The sequence below is a fragment of the Oryctolagus cuniculus genome, chromosome 7, assembly GCF_964237555.1.
Source record: "Oryctolagus cuniculus chromosome 7, mOryCun1.1, whole genome shotgun sequence".
Classification (NCBI taxonomy): Eukaryota; Metazoa; Chordata; class Mammalia; order Lagomorpha; family Leporidae; genus Oryctolagus; species Oryctolagus cuniculus.
This window is the reverse complement of record NC_091438.1, coordinates 139,467,242-139,489,985: the sequence shown is the minus strand read 5'-3', so window position 1 is coordinate 139,489,985 and position 22,744 is coordinate 139,467,242. Positions and strand designations below refer to the sequence as shown.

The following is a 22,744-nucleotide window of genomic DNA, read 5'->3' as shown; positions in this document are numbered from 1 at the left end:
CACTTTGTGTCTTTTGACCAACGTCTCTCTGGCGCTCCCCGTCCCCTCCTAGCCCTGGCGACACCATTCTACCTGTCACTCCTCTGCCTTTGTCTCTGTCAGATCCCAGGCATGGGTGAGGCCGTGCACGTTGGTTTGTGCCTGGCTTATTTCATTTAACACAACATCCTCCAGGTTCATCCACGCTGCTGCAAATGGCGGGAATTCTTAGCCGGTTCCATGTCTTGGCTGCTGTGACACAGCCGCAGTGCTCATGGGAGATCAGATGTCTTGTGACACACTGATTTCATTTCTTTTTTTAATTTATACCGGGATGAGGTTGCTGGGTCTTGTGGAGTCTTATTTTTAAATTTTTGAGGAACCTCCACACTGCTTTCCAAGTGATAGTCTCTAAACATTTAAATCTACCAGGAAAATGGAGCCAGACGCCTGTTGTCAGTCCATACCATTCCTCTTTCTTAAGCCACTGAGTCGTCTGCATGAATAGAATCCTTTTTATTTGAATGACATAATGAAGTAGAGAGACTTGCAAATCTGCCTATGTTTGCTGTAAATGGGATCCCGTCCACCCCAGGGAGGTGCAGTGTACCAGCTACACGGCTGTGCGTGGCGGCCCCACATGTCCCTCTGTGACCCCTCGGCATTGGGCCTGGTTTCCGTGTTATCTGTTGTCTGAAAGTGAGCCCCGCCTGCGATGGACCTCCACCTGCATAGCTTTGCCTTTGCCCGTCTTTGTGTTTTCTTGGGGTCTGTGGGCCAGCAGGCCCCGGTGCCTCTACACAACCACCTTTGGGGCCCCACAGGCAGAGATGGAGTTGGTCCAGCATATTGGTGTCCCCACCAGTAAGATCATCTATGCCAACCCCTGCAAGCAAATTGCCCAGATCAAGTACGCTGCCAAGCACGGGGTCCGGCTGCTGAGCTTTGACAACGAGATGGAGCTGGCCAAGGTGGCGAAGAGCCACCCCAGTACCAAGTAAGTGGAGGAGCTGCCCAGGGCGGGGCTGGGGGGAAGGGGAGGGGGTGTGGAGCTGCCGGGAGGTCAGGGCCCTGGCCAGAATAAAGACAGAACTACCTGGGCACAGCCCTGGGCAGAGGGAGGCCGTAGAGGAGGTGGTCAGGAGAGCTTCATGGCAGAGGCGGCATTTGAAGCAGGTGTAGATAGTAAACTGAGCAAACACGTGGCAGTGAGCAATGGCCCGGGGTGCTCCGGGGTGAGTGGATCTGTGGTGTGGCTGGGACCTGCCGCGTGCACGGAGGGCAGGAGACGGTGAGCCACGTGGGTTCCAGGACAGTGGACTTTGGGATGGGTCTGGCCTAGATGTTTTCCTCCGGCCGTGGCTTTTCCTGGTTCCTCGACATCCTGGGATTCCACGGGAAGCCTGGCGGCCAGGTTCACCCGGAGCAGCTTCCGTCATGGTTTTGGGCTTCTCCTTAAGACTTTGTTGAAAGCACAGGTTCGTCTCATGCTCAAAAACTGAAAAGCCCTGGCTGCCCTGGAGGCTGAGTGGGAGGATGGAGCTCTAGGGAGAGGCGGCGAGGTCCTGGACAACACAGGCCTTGGAGGCGGCTTGGCTGTACTGGGAGTGGACGGGCCAGGCGCCCCCATGCGCTCGCTTGTCTCTGAGCCATGCGGGGGTCCACAGAGGGCGTGTCTGGGGGGCGGGGCTTCCCCTGCAGGCGTGCACTGCGTGTCTCATCAGGTTGGTCTTGTGCGTTGCCACGGACGACTCCTACTCCACGAGCCACCTGAGCCTGAAGTTCGGAGCGGCGCTGAATTCCTGCAGACATCTGCTTGAAAATGCCAAGAAGAGCCACGTGGAGGTGGTAGGGGTGAGGTGCGCACCGGGAGCCATCCCCTCCCCCGCCACTGCCTCCACTGGGCCAGGCCACAGCCCCTCTGTCTCCCAAGGGGGAATCCCTTCGGTCTGAGATCTCCCCTGGGCCACCCAGGGGGCCTATCCCTGGGCCTGGCATTCTGGAGAAGGGCCTCCCTCTGGAAAGGTTAGAAATATCCCCTTCCCTAACTCCCAGTCTCCAGAATGCCTTGTCCCGGGAGCTTCTCCCAGCAGCTCAGAGGCCACAGCCTCGAGACGTGGCTTTCCTTGGAGGGCTAAAGTAGAAGCGACACAGATGGCCCGGCACCTAGTGTTGTCCAGTCATCCCTGGAGGCCTCTGCCAGCTGCTCTGTGCACATCACCCTTAGCCTGTGGTCCAGCCTCCCTCCCCTGGCCTTGCAGATGGGAGGCTAGAAAGGCAGGCTGAGCACCTCACCAAGGCCACACCACTGACCAGGAGGCATGTCCAGAGCTGGCTGACTCTGGGGTCCCAATCCTCATCCTGAAAAGGTCACCTCCTGGGGCCACGTGGAGGGCTTGGGAGGAGAGCCAAGTGCCAAGAGACCTTGCTCTCCACGCTTCACATGCCACGAGGCCCTGGGCAACCCATTTAGCATTTTGGGCCCTCAGTCGGTGCATCTGTGAAATGGGTACAGTATGGTGGCACCCAGAGACCTGCGGGTAAGCCAAGGCTCCTCCTCCTTCCCCAGTTTCCACATCAGCAGTGGCTGTCCTGACCCTCGGGCCTATGCCCAGTCCATCGCAGATGCCCGGCTGGTATTTGAAATGGGTTCCGAGCTGGGTCACAGGATGCACATTCTTGACCTCGGCGGCGGCTTCCCTGGCATAGAGGGGGCCAAAGTGAGATTCGAAGAGGTAACCCTGGGTCTGGGGGTGTCTTGCTGGGCTCTTGGGGCGGGCGGGGGCAGGGAGCCCTCCGTGAGTGGTCTTGCGTGCCACATGCTGTGCGCTTGGTGCTTTCGCTGCGTTGTCTCGCTGCTTATTAACCTTGTGCTGCCGCTGAGCAAACAGGCTCAGAGAGATCGCTCACTTCCAGAGTCCACAGCAGGGCTGGCTGCACACTGGCTCTGCCTGACTCCAGCTCACGCACTTAACAAGCCCATATCTGCGTAACTCACAAGGCTCTGTTCACCCTCAGGTGGGGGTGGTGGTGGTGGTGAGAAATCAGGTGGGAAAGCAGGGAAAGGCCAAACCAACCTTGAGTCACAGCCTGGGTCATCTGTCTCCTTCCCATCTGTGAGAGGAAGAAAAAATGTGTTATAGCAATCCCTCCAACAACCACTAGGAGTCGCTGCTCCTCCAAAAGAGCCTACTTCTGTACTATTCATCCACATCCGGCAATTGACCCTAAGGAGATAATTCCAGATAGACGGGACGACCAAGCCTGGAAGACAGCTTTGTCGATAACAGAAGACCAGTGGACATCCCCGGTGCACCTAACACTCGGGGTTGCTTAAATTATGATCCATTCTTGAGAGGAAAACACATGCTGTGGGGAGGTCATTCGCAAGTCTGCTGAGTAAAACAGATTATTAAAAACAGATACACATTCCCATTATCTTTATAACTATTTATTTGAAAGGCAGAGTTACAGAGAGGCAGAAGGAGAGAGAGAGAGAGAGAGAGGGAGAGGGAGAAGAAGAGAGAGAGAGAGGTCTTCCATCCGCTGATTCACTCCCCAGATGGCTGCAATGGCCAGAGCTGGGCAAATCTGAAGCCAGGAGCTTCCTCCAGGTCTCCCACTCAGGTGCAGGAGCCCAAGGACCTGGGCCATCTTGTAGTGCTTTCCCAGGCTACAACAGGGAGCTGGATCGGAAGTGGAGCAGCTGAAACTCTAACCAGTGCTCAAATGGGATGCCGGCACTGCAGACAGTGGCTTTACCCACTATACCACAGCACTGGCCTTTTATCTTTATAATCTTTAAAATATGTATTTACTTGGAAGGCAAAGTGATGGGCAAAAGGGGAGAAAGACACACAGACAGAAAGAGAGAGAGAGAGAGAATATGAGTCTTCCGTCTGCTGGTTGACTCCCCAAATAACTGCAACAGCCAGGGCTGGGGCAAGCTGAGCCAGGAACCAGGAGATCCATCCAGGTCTCCCATGTGGGTGGCAGAAGCCCATGCACTTGGGCCATCCTCTGCTGCTCTCCCAGGTGCATTAGCAGGGAGCTGGATCTGAAGTGGAACAACTGGGTCTCCAACTGGTGTACTCTCGTAAGGGGTGCCAGCAGCTTAACCCGCTGTGCCACAATGTTGACCCCTATGTTTATAATTTTAAAAAGTTTGTTTGGGGGGGCTGGTGTTGTGATGTGGTGGGTTAAGCCTCTGCTTGTGGCTCCAGCATCCCATATGAGCACCAGTTTGAGTCCTGGCTGCTCTGCCTCTGATCCAGCTCCCTGCTAATGCACCTGGGAAAGCAGCGGATGATGGCTCAACTACCTGGGCCCCTGCACCTACATGGGACATCCAGATGGAGTCCCAGGCTCCTGGCTTTGGCCTGGACTAACTCCCAGCTGTTGTGGCCATTTAGGGAGTGAACCAGCAGGTAGAAGATGCTTCTCTGTCTGTCTCCCTCTCTCTGCATCTTCTGCCCATCAAATAAATACATAAATAAATCTTATAAAAAAGCGTTTTTGCGTGTTCATTGAAAAAAGGATTAAAGGAGCTAGTCCAGCAAGTTAGCAATGATTAGGTTCATCTTCAGGGCTAGGGAGCATTTTTTTCTACCAAGGGCCATGTGGATATTTATAACCTCATGTGTGGGCCATGCAAAATTATCAGATTAAAAAGTAACCTGCTCTGGGCTGGCGCCGCGGCTCACAGGCTAATCCTCCGCCTTGCGGCGCCGGCACACCGGGTTCTAGTCCCGGTCGGGGCACCGGATTCTGTCCCGGTTGCCCCTCTTCCAGGCCAGCTCTCTGCTGTGGCCCGGGAAGGCAGTGGAGGATGGCCCAAGTGCTTGGGCCCTGCACCCCATTGGAGACCAGGAGAAGCACCTGGCTCCTGCCATCGGATCAGCGCGGTGCACTGGCTGCAGTGTGCCGGTGTGGCGGCCATTGGAGGGTGAATCAACGGCAAAGGAAGACCTTTCTCTCTCTCTCTCTCTCTCTCTCACTCACTATCCACTCTGCCTGTCAAAAAAAAAAAAAAAAAAAAAAAAGTAACCTGCTCTGGATTGATTGACTTTGAAGTCCCACCTTGCAGTGCCTTGGCAGGGTCTCCAGCAGCCCTGCCCCTTCCTACATTCTGCCTGACTGCGAGTCACCGCTGAGCCGTAGCAGCCCCGAGCCGGAGTCACGGAAGCTTTCACAGGAGCTGTAGCGAGTCTTGAGCAGAAAGCCCCCCTCCGAAACCCGTAACTGTGCCCCGCCCCCGTCCCACCAGGTTGCTTCTGTGATCAACTCAGCCTTGGACCTGTACTTCCCAGAGGGCTGCGGTGTGGACGTCCTTGCCGAGCTGGGCCGCTACTACGTAACCTCGGCCTTCACCGTGGCTGTCAGCATCGTTGCCAAGAAGGAGGTTCTCCTGGACCAGCCCGGCAGGGAGGGTAGGTGCCAGGTGGGCAGTGGAGCCCCGTTCGCCCCTGAAGCAGGCACGGTGGCTGGCTGAGCAGGGTCTGGTTTCTGGGTCCAGTGACGGGGGTTGGGGGGACGAGAAGAAGGGGTCCTTGCTTTAGAGAAACCTACAGTCAACTTCCCCCACCCCCACGACGCATAGCTGGCGTCTTTTTTCCTAGGCATGTTCTTATGTTGAGAGTGGGCTCCAAAAAGCCTTAGAGGGAGAATGGATGCTTTGTTGACCCCATTTTACAGATGAGGAAACTGAGAGCCAGAGGGAATGCAAGTGAATTGCTTAATAGCGAGTAAGTGGCAAGGCCTGTGTTTGACCCCACGCCTGTCTCCTCTCCAAGGGCGGGCTCTTACTCACCCTGGGGCTTCTCAAGACATCATGAAAATGACTAATGGCAATATTACAAATGACGAGTGTAGGCAGGGAGACTGGGTCACTGGCCCAAGGTCACAAGGCTGATAAGGGGCAGTGCTGGAGTTCAAGTTCAGGCTGGGCTGACGCAGAGCTGCTGGGCCAACACTGAGCACATCCATGCTCTTCCCTGACCTTCCAGATGGATCCGTTCCCAGGGGGGGGGGAAAGGGACTCTGAGCTTGGGGCTTCCCCGCCCCCCTGCAGGACCCTCAGGCAGGGGAGGCTGAGTGCTGTGCGTTCTTCCCCAGGGGGAGGCACGTGCTGGGTGGTGGGCTCAGGTAGGCCATCCTGTGTGTGTGTGTAGGATGGTGTTCCCGCGGCTTCCTTTATAGAGCTAGAGCGTTGTCTCCGGCCAGGACACCTGGGCCCTCCTGCCAGCGCACCCCTCCCTATGGTGTGCCTCTGCGCAAATGGCTTAACCCCTTGGGGTCTCAGATTGGGGGGGCTACTCTTTCTGCCTTTTCTGGGGCAGCTTGGGGCTCAGGTGCAGGCGGGGGACCGTGTCCCGGGCAGGGTTGCCCTGCTGCAGGGTGAGTGTTCCCAGCATGGCTGTGAACCCTCCTAATGACGGGGGTCAGTGACAGGGCAAGGCTGTCGGTGGCTCCTGGAACGAGACCCACCACCCTGTGGTTGCACGGACCTGTCGCCCCTGCTGAGGCCACAGTTGGACCAGCTCCTCACGCCCAGCCCCCTCCCATCCAGCTTGTGCTGCCCCTGACCCCTGTCTCTCCCCCCCTCCCCGCAGAGGAAAACGGCTCCACCCCCAAGACCATCATGTACCACCTCGCAGAGGGCGTGTATGGGATCTTCAACTCAGTCCTGTTTGACAGCGTCTGCCCAACCCCCATCTTACAGAAGGTGAGCTGCCCACACGTGGGTGGGGCTGTCTTCAGTTGTGTGCCTCTGCGTGTGTGTGTGTGTGTGTGTGTATGTGTGTGTGTGAGCCACACTGCTTGTGTTTTACTGTTGTGTTAAAAGTACGACATACTCATTGTGGAAAATGGACAACAAAGATGTTGTCCACTCCACGCAGACTTTGAACGTTCTGTCTGTTTGTGTTTTTAAAATGTATTAGACTTTCCCCCCATAACATTGGGCTCACATGGCTTTGCGACCTGCCTTTGTCATTGTATGAGGTGTCGCTATTTCTGTGCCTTTTCCCTGTTCTTTGACAAAAGTGCCTTCTGCTTCTTTTTTGTGACAATGTGCTTTTTGATGACCTTGTAGTATTTCAACCCCTCTCACTCCGGTTGGGTTGCCCGTCTGGCTTCCTGGTTTGAGCCCTGGGAGTGTATCTGGACATACATCTCCAACTCCGGCCCCGGGGGAAATGCCTGTGTTGAGTGTTTCCATAGCAACAGGGATGCAGGAACAGACAGCAAGCATCCCTCGCAGCCTGCTGAGTCAGCCCAGGGCCTCTGCAGCTTCCACGGCAGACACAGCTCTGGGCCTCAGTCGGAGCGCCCCGCCCCCTTCCTGAGCGGCACCTAGACCCCTGCGAGCACTCAGTATGCTTTTTCCCTTCCTCTCACACCGTCTTATTTCTCAAGACCCCATCAGGGGGACCTCGAACATCAGCTTCTCTTTGGCCCCTTATCTGGCTGCAGGTGGGGGAACTCCCCCTTGCTTCCCTCCTCCAGGAACCCACGTAGATGTGGACCTGCTTGGTGGCTCCAGGTCCGTCCTTAAGCGTGGCTATGTCTGCTTGTCTGAGGAAGCCTCATGCTGGCTGAGAAATCCAGACGTTTCCACCCTGCACACGGGTGTGGCCTGTGTTCCTGTGGCCGCTCACACCCCACTTCCTGTATGGAGAGGGGAGCGGGCAGCAGCTGTCCCCAGCAATTCGCCCCCTGCCTGCCGCCTGCTCTCTTCCCTTCACGCACCCCATAGAAGAGCAGGACTGTGGCTCCAGCCATTGCCACGCCCCAGCCCTGGGTGCCCGCTTGGTCTGATCTCTGGTCGGCATTCCCGACTTCGGCACCGGATGTCACTGACTCTCTCTGGGGCCTGTGCAGTCCCACCTCTGGACTCTGCTGTGAGAGACAGAGGTCGTGCGGCTGACGGCACACGTACTACAAGTGGGAGTGTGTGTCCGGGGCGCTCAGCCTGGCTGGGTGGGGGTCTCTGCTCTTCTTCCCCCAGCCAGGGTCCCCACCCTGCTGGCCGTGCAAGCTTTGCACCCCTGCTCTTCCCTCCAAGGAGTTGGTGTTTAGACCCCAAGTGTAAAAAATTGTGGGACGCATAATCGTGTCTCAGGGTTTACTTCTTATTGTTGAACCTCGGTTGACCCTTTTTTGTGTTTCTTATTTTCTAAAATTCAGCAAATATCTGAGCAGGGGCCTGCAGGGACGGGGGTGAGTGAGAATTGTCTGTGCCTGGGAAATAGAAACTCACGGGATAGACGTGTGTGTGTGTGTGTGTGAGAGAGAGAGAGAGAGAGGGAGAGAGGGAGAGAGGGAGAGAGGGGGTCAGGTTGGTCCACAAGTTACAACAGTACCATCAGGAACATACAGAGCAAATACCGGCATTTTTATTTTTTCAGAAATATTTTTCATGTACATATCTCTAAAAGACAAGGACTTTGAACAAAACCCCACAGCGCCACTAGCCAAGTTAACAAGTCCCCAGTATCTCCCATCACACTGGCAGTGTCCAGAGATCCCTGAGCACCTCAAAGATGGTTTCCTTTAAAAAAAAAAAAGGTTTTATTTGTTTATTTGAAAGGCAGAGCTGCAGAGTGAGAGAGAGCGGGAGAGAGAGAGAAAGGTCTTCCATCCCCTAGTTCACCCCCCAAATGGCCACAATGGCTGGAGCTGCGCCAATCCAAAGCCAGGAGCCAGGAGCTTCTTCCCGGTCTCCCACGCTGGTGCAGGGGCTCAAGGACCTGGGTCATCCTCTACTGCTTTCCCAGGCCCTAGCAGAGAGCTGGCAGCTGGGACTCGAACCAGGGCCCATATGGGATGCCGGCACTGCAGGCGGCAGCTTTACCTGCTACGCCACAGCACCCGCCCCTCATAAAAGGTTTCTATACTTGATTTGCTTAAATCAGGAACCCAAGAAGGTCCATGCAGTGCGCTTGGCTGCAGTGCGCTTGGCTGCAATGCCTCTCTCTTCACCTGCCAGCATCGCCACCGTCCTTTGGCCTTGCAGACCTGTTTCTGGCAGCCCATCTGCCGACGACACCGGGCTGCTGTCCTGCACTTGCCTGCGTGCTGGGCTCTGCTGGTGGCCGTCTCTGGGGTTCCCCGGAGTGCTGTTGAGTGGGTTGCCCGGAGCCTGGGACTTTTTTTCTTGAACAGATTCCCAGTGAGTTTCTGGATGAACTTTCTTCAGGAGAAGTCTTGGCTTTGTTTTCCTCTTAGTAAGAAGCATCCTTATCATCTTACTGCCTCATCTCTCACCTTCCAGATCATTTGGTCACCTGTTTAGTTTCTTCGTAGCATGTCATCGTCTGAAATTCTCTTGTTTGTTTCGTTTTCTTGCTCAGAGTCTGCTCTCCCCTCGGGCAGGTAGGCTCTGGGAGGGTCACTGCCTTCTCCAATTTGTTCCCTCGGAGTTCCCAGTCTGTGGCACCGTGCCAGGCATGGCAGGTGCTCCACAAAGATTTGTTGAATGACTTAGGAATGGATCCATCATCCACTATGCTGTGAGACCTGGGGAGCAAGAGCTGTTCACATCTGCTTCCCCAGAACACAACTTGGTACACAGCAGGTGCTTAGTATATGTTGGAATTGAGTAGATTTTTAAAAAGTCAATAAGCAGGGGCAGATGTTGTGGTGCAGTGGATTAACCCCGCACTTGGGACACTTGTATCCCACATTGGAGTGTTGGTCCGAGTCCTGGCTACCGCACTTCCAATCCAGCTCCCTGCTGATGTCCTTGGGAAACAGCAGATGATGGCCCAAGTGCTTGAGACCCTGTCACCCACGTCGGGGTCCTGGAAGGAGTTCCTGGCTCCTGGCTTCAGCCTGGCCCAGCCCTGGATGTTGAGAGCATTTAGGGAGTGAACCAATGAATGGAAGAGCTCTTTCTCTCTGTCACTCTGCCTTTCAAATAAATAAATAAATCTTTAGTTTTATTTAAGTTATACAAGTTTCACATATTTCATATATAAAGATTTAGGAACACAGTGGCTTCCCCCCACCCTCCCTCCCACTCATGCTCCAACCCTTCCTCCCCCTCCCTCTTGAATTCCCACTCTTAAATTTTACAATAATCTATTTTTAGATATTATATAGGCAACATAAAATTTTATTTTATTTATTTTTAAAGATTTATTCATTTATTTTTGGAAGTCAGAGTTAGGGAGAGAGGGAGAGAGGGAGTGAGGGAGGGAGGGAGGGAGAGAGGGAGAGAGAGACAGAGAGAGAGACAGAGAGAGAGAGAGAGAGAGAGAGAGAGAGAAAGGGATCTTCCATCCACTGGTTCACTCTTCAGATGGCCACAATGGCCAGGGCTGGGCCAGGCCAAAGCCAGGAGCTTCATCTGTGTCCCCCCTGTGGATGGCAGGGGCCCAAATTCTTGGGCTGTCTTCTGCTGCTTTTCCCAGCTCATTAGCAGGGAGATGGCTTGGAAGTGGAGCAGCCGGGACATGAGCTGGAGCCCATATGGGATGCCAGGGTCACAGGCAATGGCTCTACCTACTATAACACAACACTGGCATCACAAGCAACATAAAATTTAAAGGGACTTTTCAAAAAGGATAAAATGTAAGCCCTTCCTGCAATCCTGTCCCCTAGCACAGCTCTACCCATTCGCCCCTCACGTCCCCTCCTTTTTCACCACGCACGTGCAGTGGTGCACGGTTGTGAATGTCGCACACACACTGGTGGCAGCTGAAGTCATTGTGCACTTACAGTGCAGTACTCCCGTGAGGTAAATACTACTATGCTACTCACAGATGAGGAGACAGAGGCTTAAAGAGGTGAAGTGTGTTGCCCAAAGTCCCATGGTTAACAAGGAGTAATGCTTGTGAACTACACAGAGACCGTGAGCCCCTTGGGGCTGGGATTCATGTCTTGCTCATCTTTGATTATCCGTCTGGTGCCAGGGAAAAAGCTCTTCCCTGCACTTCTACAAAATGACTGCCTCCTTATAAAATTGCTCTGTCACTGAGTGTTGAGCCGTTGCTGGTTGTGTTCTGACTCATGCTTCCCTGAATGTGCCCTCTGCCTAGGATGCGCGCTGCTGATCTGCAGAACCGGCTCGAGGCACTCATGGAAAGCGCATTCATTCTTAGGCTGAGTCTGCACTAGGGGGACTGGGCGAGAAGCTGGGAGCATTTCCTGGCCTCATGGTGTATATGCCAGGTGGTTTTCCCAAGGGCTCCCGTGAATATCTGGTGGCCAGCTGTGCCCATTACACAGGCATTGCTCACTACGCCCTTTGTCGTGTTGCTAGTTTATCTGAAGTTTTCCTCAACACTTCCTTCATTTGTAGGTCTTTGACGTGGTGAAAGCATGTTGATCCTTTGTGGTTTTATTCCCTTTGGCTTCAGTGTCAAAACCTTTGAAATCCTCCGTTCACCTAATTTGGGAGGTCGTGAAGTCTAACAGAGACTGGTTTGCATAGGTATGTGTGTGTACTTAATATGCTATTGAATCCAAATCTATTTTTTCAATCTGTTGGTTTATTCTAGCTTTGTGGTTCTTTGTTATTTTTCCATAGACGTTTCCACACGCACTCGTATGTCTTAATGAAGTGTGCTGTGATGAACGGTGAGGAAATTCGTCTCCCTTTTGTGCCCCACAGCATCTATATTCCCTTTTTATTAATATGTAAGGTTTTTCTCTTATAGAAACAGAGTGTTTATTGGAGAAATTTTAGCCCTAAACAGTAAAATAAATATAAAATTTTGTATATAGATTCCCTTTTTTTCTAAAGTACCACACAGCACATTGTTTTAATTTCTTTAAACTGATATACTGTGAGCACGTGGTTTTCTTCAAATACTGCATGTTGGGTGGACTTTTATTATATAAACATTTTAAGTGTTTATTGTGTGGTCTAAAATGACATGTTTTTGGGTGTAGAGGTGCAGTTTAAAGCGTGTGTCACTCGTTCATAAATGCAAGGTGTGGCTCAGTGCAGATAGAGACCCAGAGGGAGCATGTGCCATGGGAGTTTTGTGGGAATCTTGGGGTGCAAAATTCAGAGTGGAAGCTCCAGTCACCCTGCTTCACATGGAGGGAAGACTGGTGCCATCCTGTTTATTCTAGTATTTGTGCCTTTTTTTTTTTTTTTTTTTGGACAGGCAGAGTCAGACAGTGAGAGAGAGAGAGAGACAGAGAGAAAGGTCTTCCTTTTTCCATTGGTTCACCCCCCAAGTGGCTGCCACAGCCGGCGCGCTGTGTCGATCCGAAGGCAGGAGCCAGGTGCTTCCTCCTGGTCTCCCATGGGGTGCAGGGCCCAAGCACTTGGGCCATCCTCCACTGCCCTCCCGGGCCACAGCAGAGAGCTGGATTGGAAGAGGAGAAACCGGAACAGAATCCAGCACCCCAACCGGGACTAGAACCCGGTGTGCCTCAGGTGGAGGATTAGCCAAGTGAGCCGCGGCGCCGGCCAGTACTTGTGCTTTAAAAGGTGTGCCTGGGTGTGCTGTGTTAGCACTTACATGTATGGGTCTAGACTAAGAGAAAAGAGAAGCCTCAAACAGAATTACAGATGAAAGAGGCGACATTGCAGCTGATGCTACAGAAATGCAAAGGATGGCTGTGATCGGCCGTATACCAACACAGTGAATACCTATAAGACATGGAGAAGTTCCTAGTCCTAGCCTTCTGACCAGGACTGAATCATGCAATAGAAAAAACACACATTGACACTTCATTGTCAGCACAGAAAACCACACATATCTGAGAACTTAAGTGTTTTTTCTTTTTTTTAATTTATTTGACAGGTAGAGTTATAGACAGTGAGAGAGAGACAGAGAGAAAGGTCTTCCTTCCGTTGGTTCACCCCCCAAGTGTCCGCTACGGCCAGCGCTGTGCCGATCCAAAGCCAGGAGCCAGGTGCTTCTTCCTGGTCTCCCATGCGGGTGCAGGGGCCCAAGCACTTGGGCCATCCTCCACTGCCTTCCCGGGCCACAGCAGAGAGCTGGATTGGAAGAGAAGCAACCAGGACTAGAACCAGCACCCATATGGGATGCCGGCACTGCAGGCGGAGGTTTAACCAAGTGAGCTGTGGTGCCAGCCCCAAGTGTTTTGTTTTTTTTTTTAAGATTTTATTTATTTATTTGAGAGGTAGAGTTACAGACCATGAGAAGGAGAGACAGAAGGAAAGAGAGAGAGAGAGAGAGAGAGAGAGATCTTCCATCTGCTGGTTCACTCCCCAAATGGCCTCAACTGCTGGAACTGAGCTGATCTGAAGCCAGGAGCCAGGAGCTTCTTCCAGGCATCCCACATGGGTGCAGGCACCCAACCACTTGAGCCATATTCTACTGCTTTCCCAGGCCATAGCAGAGAGCTGGACTGGAAGAGGAGAAACCAGGACTAGAACCAAGCACCCATATGGGATGCCGGTGCCACAGGTGGAGGATCAACCTATTACACCACAGTACCGGCCCCCTAAGTTTTTTTTTAAAGATTTATTTATTGTGGCACAGCAGGTTAAAGCCCTGGCATGAAGTGTCAGCCTCCCATATGGGCACTGGTTCTAGTCCCAGCTGCTCCACTTCCGGTCCAGCTCTCTGCTATGGCCTGGGATAGCAGTAGAAGATGGCCCAAGTGCTTGGGCCCCTGCACCCACGTGGGGGACCTGGAAGAAGCTCCTGGCTCCTGGCTTCAGATCGGTGCAGCTCCGGCCATTGCGGCTATTTGGGGAGTGAACCAGCGGATGGAAGACCTCTCTCTCTGTCTCTACCTCTCTCTGTAACTCTGTCTTTCAAATAAATAAAATAAATCTTTTTTTTTAAAGATTATTTGAAGGGAAAGAGAAAGAGAGAGAAAGAGAAAGATTGACCTTTTATCTGCTGGTTCACTCCCCAAATGCCTGCAAAACCTAGGTCTTTGCCAGAAGTCAGGAACTCCATCTTGGCCTCCCACATGGTTGGCAGGGACCCAAGGACTTAAGCCATCATCTGCTGTCTCCCAGATGCATTAGCAGGAAGCTGGATCAAAAGTGTAAAGTAGCCAGGACTCAAACCAGGCCCTCTGATGTGGGTGCAGGCATTCTAAGCAGTGGCTTAACCTACTGTACCACAACACCCACTCCAAAACTTCAGTATCGATAGGGTTTGCACAACAGGTCATTAGGAATTGTTGAATAGCTGACACTGGGCAACTGGTTGTCAATATGCAAGAAATGAAATTGGATCCCTAACTCACACCCTCTACAAATATAAATTCCAGAAACCGATATAGGAGAATCTCTGTTTGACCTTGAAACAGGGAAGAATATCTTAAACTATGAAAAGTGGGAGAGCACTTTAAGATTTCTAGCAAATGGAACTAAATGATAAGTTTATTTTGTTGCAAAACAATTTTGAAGTCCATGTCTTCAAAAAGTTCATGAAAATGCACATTATGAGAAATTATGCACGAATTTCAAAATTGCTTTGTGCCAGAATAAGCTTACCTTTAAAAAAAAGATTTATTTATTTATTTGAAATTCAGAGGTACACAGAGAGGAGAGGCCAAGAGAGAGAAGTCAGAGTTGCAGAGAAAAGGAGAGGCAGAGAGAGAGAGAGAGAGAGAGAGAGAGGTCTTCCATCTGCTGGTTCACTTCCCAATTGGCCGCAATGGCCAGAGCTGCACGGGTTGAAGCCAGGAGCCAGGAGCCATATGGGTGCAGGGGCCCAACAACTTGGGCCATCTTCTGCTGATTTCCCAGTTCATAGCAGAGAGCTGGATTGGAAGTAGGGCAGCCGGGACTTGACCTGGCAAGCACATGGGATGCCGGCACTGCAGATGACGGCTTTACCTGCTACACCACAGCACTATTTCCCACTAACTTTTTTGAATTCTCCTTATAAGAATCTTAAGAAAATTAGGAAAAAGCAACCCAATAGAATTATTAGCAAAAGACTTATCCAAAGCAGGAGCTCTTCCTGGGTCTCCCACATGGGTGCAGGGTCCCAAGGACTTGGGCCATCCTCTACTGCTTTCCCAGGCCACAGCAGAGAGCTAGATAGGAAGTGGAGCAGCCGGGAGTAGAACCAGTGCCCCTATGGAATGCCGGCGCTTCAGGCCAGGGCGTTAACCTGCTGTGCCATAGCGACGGCCCCGAAATTTGTCCTTTTTTTTTTTTTTAATTTGACAGAGTTATAGACAGTGAGAGACAGAGAGAAAGGTCTTCCTTCCATTGGTTCATTCCCCAAATGGCCGCCACGGCTGGTGCTGCACCGATCCGAAGCCAGGAGCCAGGTGCTTCTTCCTGGTCTCCCATGGGGTGCAGGGCCCAAGCACTTGGGCCATCCTCCACTGCCTTCCCGGGCCACAGCAGAAAGCTGGACTGGAAGAGGAGGAACCGGGACTAGAACCGGCACCCATATGGGATGCTGGCACCGCAGGTGGAGGATTAACCAAGTGAGCCACGGCATCGTCCCCTTCTCTGTAGTTTTAATCAAATACGGGTGCTGCAGGCTGTTAACATGGACTGGGAAAATTATATTTGAATCACAGATCTATATTTTTTGTGTATTATGATGAAGGCAGTAATTGACTTTGCTCTTCCTGCCTTCCATTTACAATTATTGATCACTGAAGCTTGTTGAGTATAAGTTTGAATTTGGTTAGCTGAGGTTTCGTGTCAGATTTTTGTCTCTGTTCACGAAGGAGATTTTGACCATTGGGGTTTACTTCTGTGCCCCTACCCTGTTTGTGTATTGCTCTTATTCATCTCATTTTTTCACTTGGGCCATCTTCTGCCGCTTTTCCCAGGCATTGGCAGGGAGCTGGATTGGAAGTGGAGCAGCTGGGACACAAACTGGCGCCTATATCGGATGCTGGCGCCGCAGGTAGCGGCTTTACCCACCATGCCACCATGCTGGCCTCAGGCCCAGCTGTCTTTTGCAGGATTGAGCCCTGTGTTCCGTGGATCTGTGGGGAGCTGCTAGGAGGTCCCTTGTCTGGGACAGCTCAGAGCCCTGCTACCAACCCCCTGCAGAACCTGGGGAGGGTCTCTTCCTCTGAGTTTTCTCATCTGTAAAATGGGAGTTTGCAGCCTTGCCAACTGCCTCCCAGATGGGTGTGAAGGCATGGTGGATGTGCTGTAGACCAGGAAGCCCCGCCCCCTCAGAGGGCTTGCAGCTGGCTGACTGGCATCGGGCTCCTGTACAGACCTTGTCTTTTCCACGCACTTACCACGCGTGCCGCCAGCTGAGATTCACAAGCTTGACATGTGCTTTTGGAATATTTATCTTGCAGATTTGTACTTTTTTTCTTTTTTAAATAGTGACTTTACAAATCACTTTATTCTTATGAAGTTTCAAAAAATTTTTCCACCTACTTTGTATTTATCCCTCTATGGAGAAGTGAGTGCATGCTAACTTATCACCAAGGGTGCCTTTGCATTCATGGTGGACGAACATTTAACTCCCATTTTCTCAACAATCCTTGTGGATACATTTTTAAAAATTTGACAGGTAGAGTTTTTAGACAGTGAGAGAGAGAGAGAGAGAGAGAGAAAGGTCTTCCTTCCGTTGGTTCACCCCCAAATGGCCACCACAGCCGGCGTGCTGCGCCGATCTGAAGCCAGGAGCCAGGTGCTTCTTCCTGGTCTCCCACACGGGTGCAGGTGCCCAAGCACTTGGGCCATCCTCCACTGCCATCCCAGGCCACAGCAGAGAGCTGGACTGGAAGAGGAGCAACCGGGACTAGAACCGGCACCCATCTAGGATGCTGGCACCGCAAGCGGAGGATTAACCAAGTGAGCCATGGTACTGGCCCCTTGTGGATACATTTATAAAGCATGCCATACACCACATCTATAAAAGATAGCAAAGTATTATTTTTAAGATTTTATTTATTTAAGAGGCAGAGTTACAGAGAGAGAGGTCTTCCATTTGCTGTTTCACTCCCAAAATGGCCGCAGTAGTCAGGGCAGTAGTCAGGGCTGGGCCAGGCTGAAGCCAGGAGCCGGGAGCCCCAGCTGGGCTTCTTTTTTTTTTTTTTTTTTTGATAGGCAGAGTGGACAGTGAGAGAGAGAGAGACAGAGAGAAAGGTCTTCCTTTCGCCGTTGGTTCACCCTCCAATGGCCGCCGCGGCCGGCGCACCTCGCTGATCTGAAGCCAGTAGCCAGGTGCTTCTCCTGGTCTCCCATGGGATGCAGGGCCCAAGCACTTGGGTCATCCTCCACTGCACTCCCTGGCCACAGCAGAGAGCTGGCCTGGAAGAGGGGCAACCGGGACAGAATCCGGCGCCCCGACCGGGACTAGAACCCGCTGTGCCAGCACCGCAAGGCGGAGGATTAGCCTAGTGAGCCACGGCGCTGGCCCCCAGCTGGGTCTTCTTTGTGGGTGGCAGGGACCCAAGCACTTGAACCATCATCTGCTGCTTCCCAGGAGCGTTAACAGGGGACCAGACTGGAACAGAGTAACTGGGGCTCCAACTTGCATTTCCATACGGGTCGCAGTTGCAAGCTACTGTTTGACCCAGTGAACTACAAAGCCGCCCTGGAGAATGTTAAATAAACAGGACACACTTGTCTCTCAGGCCTGGAGCAAGAACCTCTGGAGCACTGTGCTCCCTGCTCTGTCCCAGCTCCTAGATCTGGGAATACAGCAGGTGCTCAATAAGTACTGACTGAATGAATCATGGCTTTAGGATCCTTTTCATTATTGATTTTAATAAGATGTGTGTTTTTGTTTATTAATGGGATGAATAGCTTATTAATGCTTTTTTGGGCCAAATGTCTGCATGTTATTTTATGGAATCTGTGACCTTTCTTTCCCAATTTTTTCTCCATTGCCTTTTTCTAGGCTCTTTTATTTATATCCTTTTCTTTCTTGTTCTTATCACTCATGTCTTTTATTCTGTCATTTAAAACAAAGAGTACATGAGCACCCCCTGGCTGCCAGATTGCCAGGCACGGAGGAGCTGGGGTGAATGAGCCCTGCTGACCCCTGCGCATGAGGGGTTTATGGTCTGATAATGAAGTCAGGCCTGAGCAGGTGTTTCACAAATATTGAATTATGAGAATGGTAAATATCAGGGCCGACATTGTGGTGCAGCGGGTTAAGCCGCCGCCTGTGACAGCAGCATCCCATATGGGTTCTGGTTCAAGTCCTGGCTGCTCCACTTCTGATCCAGCTTCCTGCTAATGCGCCTGGGAAAGCAGCGGAGGATGGAACAAGTTCTTGGGCCCCTGAACCTACATGGGAGACCCATATGGAGTTCTGGGCTCCTGGCTTCAGCCTGGCCCAGCCCTGACAGTTACAACCATTTGGGGAGTGAGCCAGTATAGATGGAAGATCTCTCTCTCTCTCTCTCTCTCTCTCTCTCTCTGTCTCTCTCCATAACTCTGCGTTTCAAATAAAAAACATGGCAAATGCTGTGAAAGCCAAGTTGGGGAGCATGGAACCTCAGGAGAGGCTTCCCCGAGGCTGCCTGGGATCAGATGGAGAAATAGGAGTTGGCAGATCGGGGGCCTCGAGGAACAGCCTGGGGACTGCAGTGGGGCGGGGGAGCCAGCAGGGATTTCTCGGGGAAATCCAGAGCGACTGGGGTCACAGGACTGCAGTGGGGGCTGTGAGGGGCACGGTCGGGGTGCTCTCACGCCCATCTTTGAGTGCTGACTCCCCTCTAGCACTGCCAGGCAGGACCTGGCACCACGACAAATGGCACTGAACTCTTGGTTGCCCCCAGATGACCTGTGTTACAGGTTTCTTCTCTGGATTTGGAATTCATTTAAGAATACAAGGTAGATTTTACGTCATTGGTAGTTGTATCTTTGGGCAAGTCACTGCACCTCCCGGAGCCTGGGCTCCCTGCAATGGGAGCAGTCACGTCTGCCCCGACGCGTCTTCCGTGACCTCCACCTGTCCTCCACGCCAGAGTCAGAGCCTGAGAGGGGCTGCGTCCCACCCACCTGGGCACTTCTGGCTCCTGCCCCTGGGCCTGCCGCAGAATGAAGGGCTCGGGGAGGGCTTCCCAGCATAGGGAGCTGGGCTGGGCTGGGCTTGAGGGTGGAGGTGTGGGGAAGTGGCCAGAGAAAACCAAAGCACAGGGCAGCAGCAACGATGACAATAAGACAGTGACCACAGTGCCTGCTCACTGCACCTGTGCCCACTTCTAAATGCTCTCCACTCAGGGAGGCGCTAGTGTTCCCATGTGACAGATGAATACACTGAGGGACAGAGAGATGGAGGGTATTGCCCATGGTCACGCAGCTCGCAAGTGTTGGGACCCGGATTGAAGACAAGGCATGGCAGCTTTCAAGTCTAAGAAGCAACACATGCAGAGAAGCAGCAGAGCGGGGAGGCTTCTCTCTGGTCCTTGTCCTAGTGGCTACGAGAGCCATGGAAGGCTTTGGAGGGAGGGAGTGCTCAGGCTGTGGCCTGCCCCGCAGAACTGATGTGGCCATCGCTCTCTCCTACAGAAACCATCCGCGGAGCAGCCCCTGTACAGCAGCAGCCTGTGGGGCCCGACGGCCGAGGGCTGTGACTGCGTGGCCGAGGGCCTGTGGCTGCCACAACTACACGTAGGGGACTGGCTGGTCTTTGACAACATGGGCGCCTACACCATTGGCACGGGTTCCCTCCTCAAGGGGACCCAGGCCTGTCGCATCACCTATGCCATGTCCCGGGTGGCTTGGTAAGAACTGGGGGGTAGGGGGAACGCTGTGCAGAAGCAGCCTGGGGGAAGCTGAGATCTGGGACCCTGCTTCCGTGTCATCCAGTTTGACAAGTAGCTCTTGGCTGCTGAGTCCAGGAGAGGCCTGGGCTTGGCCTCTGGCTGTGGCCGTGAGTGAGGCTGAGCATCCCCGGAGGAGCTCACGGCCCTGTGAGAGACACCGAGGGGCAGACAGGCACTCACGATCCAGGCCAAGTATCCCCTGTCCCAAAGGCTGAGGGCCAGCTGGGCTTTGGATCGGGGCTTATTTTGGATTTTGGAATATTTGCCTATCTGTAATGAGATTTCTTGGGGCTGGGACCCCAGTCGAAACATGTTCATTAATCACGTATAAGATGTGTATACATATACTTATTTTTTATTTTTAAAAAAGATTTATTTGAAAGGTACAGTTACAGAGAGAGAGAGAGAGAGAGAGAGAGAGAGGTCTTCCATCTGCTGGTTCACTCCCCAAATGGCTGCAACAGCTGGGGCTGGGCCAGGCTGAAGCCAGGAGCCAGGATTTTTTTTTTTTTCTGATCTCCCACGTGGGTGCAGGGACCCAAGGACCTGGGCCATCCTCTGCTGCCTTTCCGGGCACATTAACAGGGAGCTGGATCAGAAGTAGAGCAGCTGGGTTTGGAACTGGTGCCTAAAAGTCTGCAAAGGCCAGGGCTGGGGCCAGGCTGAAGCCAGGAGCCAGGAGCTTCATCCAGGTCTCCCCTGTGGTTGCAGGGGCCCAGGTACTCGGACACAGGGTGGAAGCTCTGAGCCCTCCCTCCCGGAGGAAGCGGGAGTCAGCTGGCAGGAGGGCATGGGCAGGGTTCTGCCGGCAGGAGGAACGGAGCCCAGATGTGTGCTGGAGGCACTAAGGGGCTGGTTGTGACTGGAGAGGGAAGCGGGGCTAGGTCTGGGGTTGCCTTGAAGGTTGAGTGACAGGGGGTGTGGGTTTGTCAGCTGCATCCATCACTAAGACCCCAAAATGTTGATGCGTTGAAATGCGTAAGTCTAGACGTTTCCCTTATCAACTTGTATTCCTGCAAACGCTTTAGTGCCTGGCTCTGTGCCCGGCCTCGGGGCCACTGGAGCATCTACAACAGCAGGCAGTCAGCTGTGGCGCAAAGCTGCACCCAGATGCAGGCAGAGAGTGACAGGGCCACAGGGAGGGGGAGACAGCGAGCTGGGGAGGGGCGCTCAGGGCCGCCCCTCGGAAAGCAGCACCCGACAGGCAAGGGGGTGTCACTGGCCTGCAGGAACAGGGGAGCAGGGAGGACAGTGCCAGTCTGGGAGGGTAGGGGCTCCAGCACTTTGGGAGCTGCTCAAAGCTCCGGAGCGGGGGTTTGCCCTTTGGGGAGATGTCTTGGGCCAGGGAGGCAACATGAGCAGGCCGGGAGACCACGTGGGGATGCCAGTGGGAGCGGAGACCAGTGCATCCATGCAAGGATGTCTGGTGGGGCTTCGCTGGGAGCAGGGACAAGATCTCCAAGGGCAGCCCCCGCAGCTGATCAGAAGGTGGAGCCATTTATTGATGAGGGCACGCAGGGGGAGGAATGGTTTGTGGGATTGGGGGGGTAGGCAGGAGATGATGTTTTTCAGGCCCTAAGCCTGGGGTGCGAGGATACGGACTTTGGAGTGTGATTGTTGGGTTCACATTCCACCACCTGCTAGAGATGTGCTCTGGGAAGGCCCCTCCTCTCCGGGTCTCATTTTTCTCAGCAGCAAAATGTCCCCTGGTGGGGTGTGGGGGAGGCCACCGTTAGATAACGTAAGTCAAGTGCCTAGCACATCTGGCACACAGTCAGTGCTCAATCAATGCACTTCCTTCTCCTTTGTGGGTGGTGGTGGTGGTGGAAGGGGGCAGTGTGGGAAGGTGGGCAGGTGTCAGCAGGTGCCCCCACCCCCCGCCAGCCAGGTGCCCAGGCCCATGGCCCCCAGCACCCCTCTCGCCCCCAGGGAAGCGCTGCGAGGGCAGCTGCTGCCCGCGGACCAGGAGGAGGACGCCGAGGGCGTGTGCAAGCCTCTGTCCTGCGGCTGGGAGATCACAGACACCTTGTGTGTGGGCCCCGTCTTCACCCCGGCGAGCATCATGTGAGCGGGCCCCGTTCCCCCCTGGAGAACCCCCGCGGGGCCCCAGCGATGCCTCTGGGAGAGGTGGGGCAGGCGGCGAGCAGAGCGCCCTGCGGCCGGGACTCAGGTGCCTGCTCTGCTGCCCCCACACTCCACCTGTAGTTTCTGCCCTGTAAATAGGACCAGTCTCACACTCGCTGTAGTTCAAGTATGCAACATAAATCCTGTCCCTTCAGTCGTGTCTGCCTCCTGTGCCTCGCAAGGGCCTGGTCAGCCAGGTGTGTGTGTGTGTGTGTGTGTGTGTGTGTGTGTGTGTGTGTGTGTGTCGGGGGGAGGGGTGCAATACAGGGTCTCCCGCCATCTCCTTCCTCCCTTTGTAAATATGAAGCAAATAAATATTTAGTTTTCTTATACTCCAGTGGCACCGAGCAGTTAATTCATGAAGCAGCCCGGACGAGATTTGCCCGCGCTGCCCGCGTGCACCCATATCCTCGGCTTCAGCCCTGACCTCACCCCTGGGCCCCAGCTGCGGTGTGGGTCTCTCTCATGGGCGCCCACCTTCTCTGACTCATCCCTCTCCCCGCAGGCCTCCAAAGCTGGCAGGGGTAGCTAGGGACTGGCGAGTGGCCTCTGCGTGAACCCAACACCCAGCCCAAGGCCTGGCCCAAAGGACTTGATAGGACTTTGGAAACGCACGCCAAAGGTCAAGGGCAGAGATGGGTGTCTGGGAGGTCGTGAGTGGCCTCTGCCTCCTGTTCTGTAAGCTGGCAAGGTGGGAAGAGGGATGCAGGCGCATGGCGGCTGACTTTGTGCCTTCAGGCAGCAGCTGCTGGAAAGACTTGACCATAGGCTGTTGCTGTGTCCCGGTGTGCATGGCCCTGCCACCTGAGAGCAAGTGCTTATCACAGACAAGGCTCCCGCACGCAGCCAGGGCCCCAAGCTGTGCTCCTTGGGCCTGGGAGTTGCTTATCAGCTGGGCTCAGAGCCTGGAGCTCCCCTATCTGCTGCAGGAGATCTTACAGTTCACATGGCATAAACTTGGCCTTCAAAAACACCTTCCAAA

General features: G+C 53.5%; 1 protein-coding gene across 5 annotated transcripts in view; it reads left to right on the top strand.

The window, feature by feature from the left end:
* Positions 1–22,100, top strand: part of AZIN2 (antizyme inhibitor 2) — a 35,862-nt gene extending 13,762 nt beyond the window's left edge. For 3 of the 5 annotated variants that reach the window (XM_051832030.2, XM_051832031.2, XM_051832032.2), the window contains 7 exons: positions 804–976; positions 1,704–1,838; positions 2,549–2,714; positions 5,246–5,408; positions 6,591–6,703; positions 19,382–19,596; positions 21,568–22,094. In XM_051832030.2, the coding sequence (XP_051687990.2) occupies positions 804–976; positions 1,704–1,838; positions 2,549–2,714; positions 5,246–5,408; positions 6,591–6,703; positions 19,382–19,596; positions 21,568–21,706 (1,104 nt within the window). In that variant the 3' untranslated portion in view covers positions 21,707–22,094. 5 annotated transcript variants of the gene reach the window in all.
* The last annotated feature ends 644 nt before the right edge of the window (positions 22,101–22,744 follow it).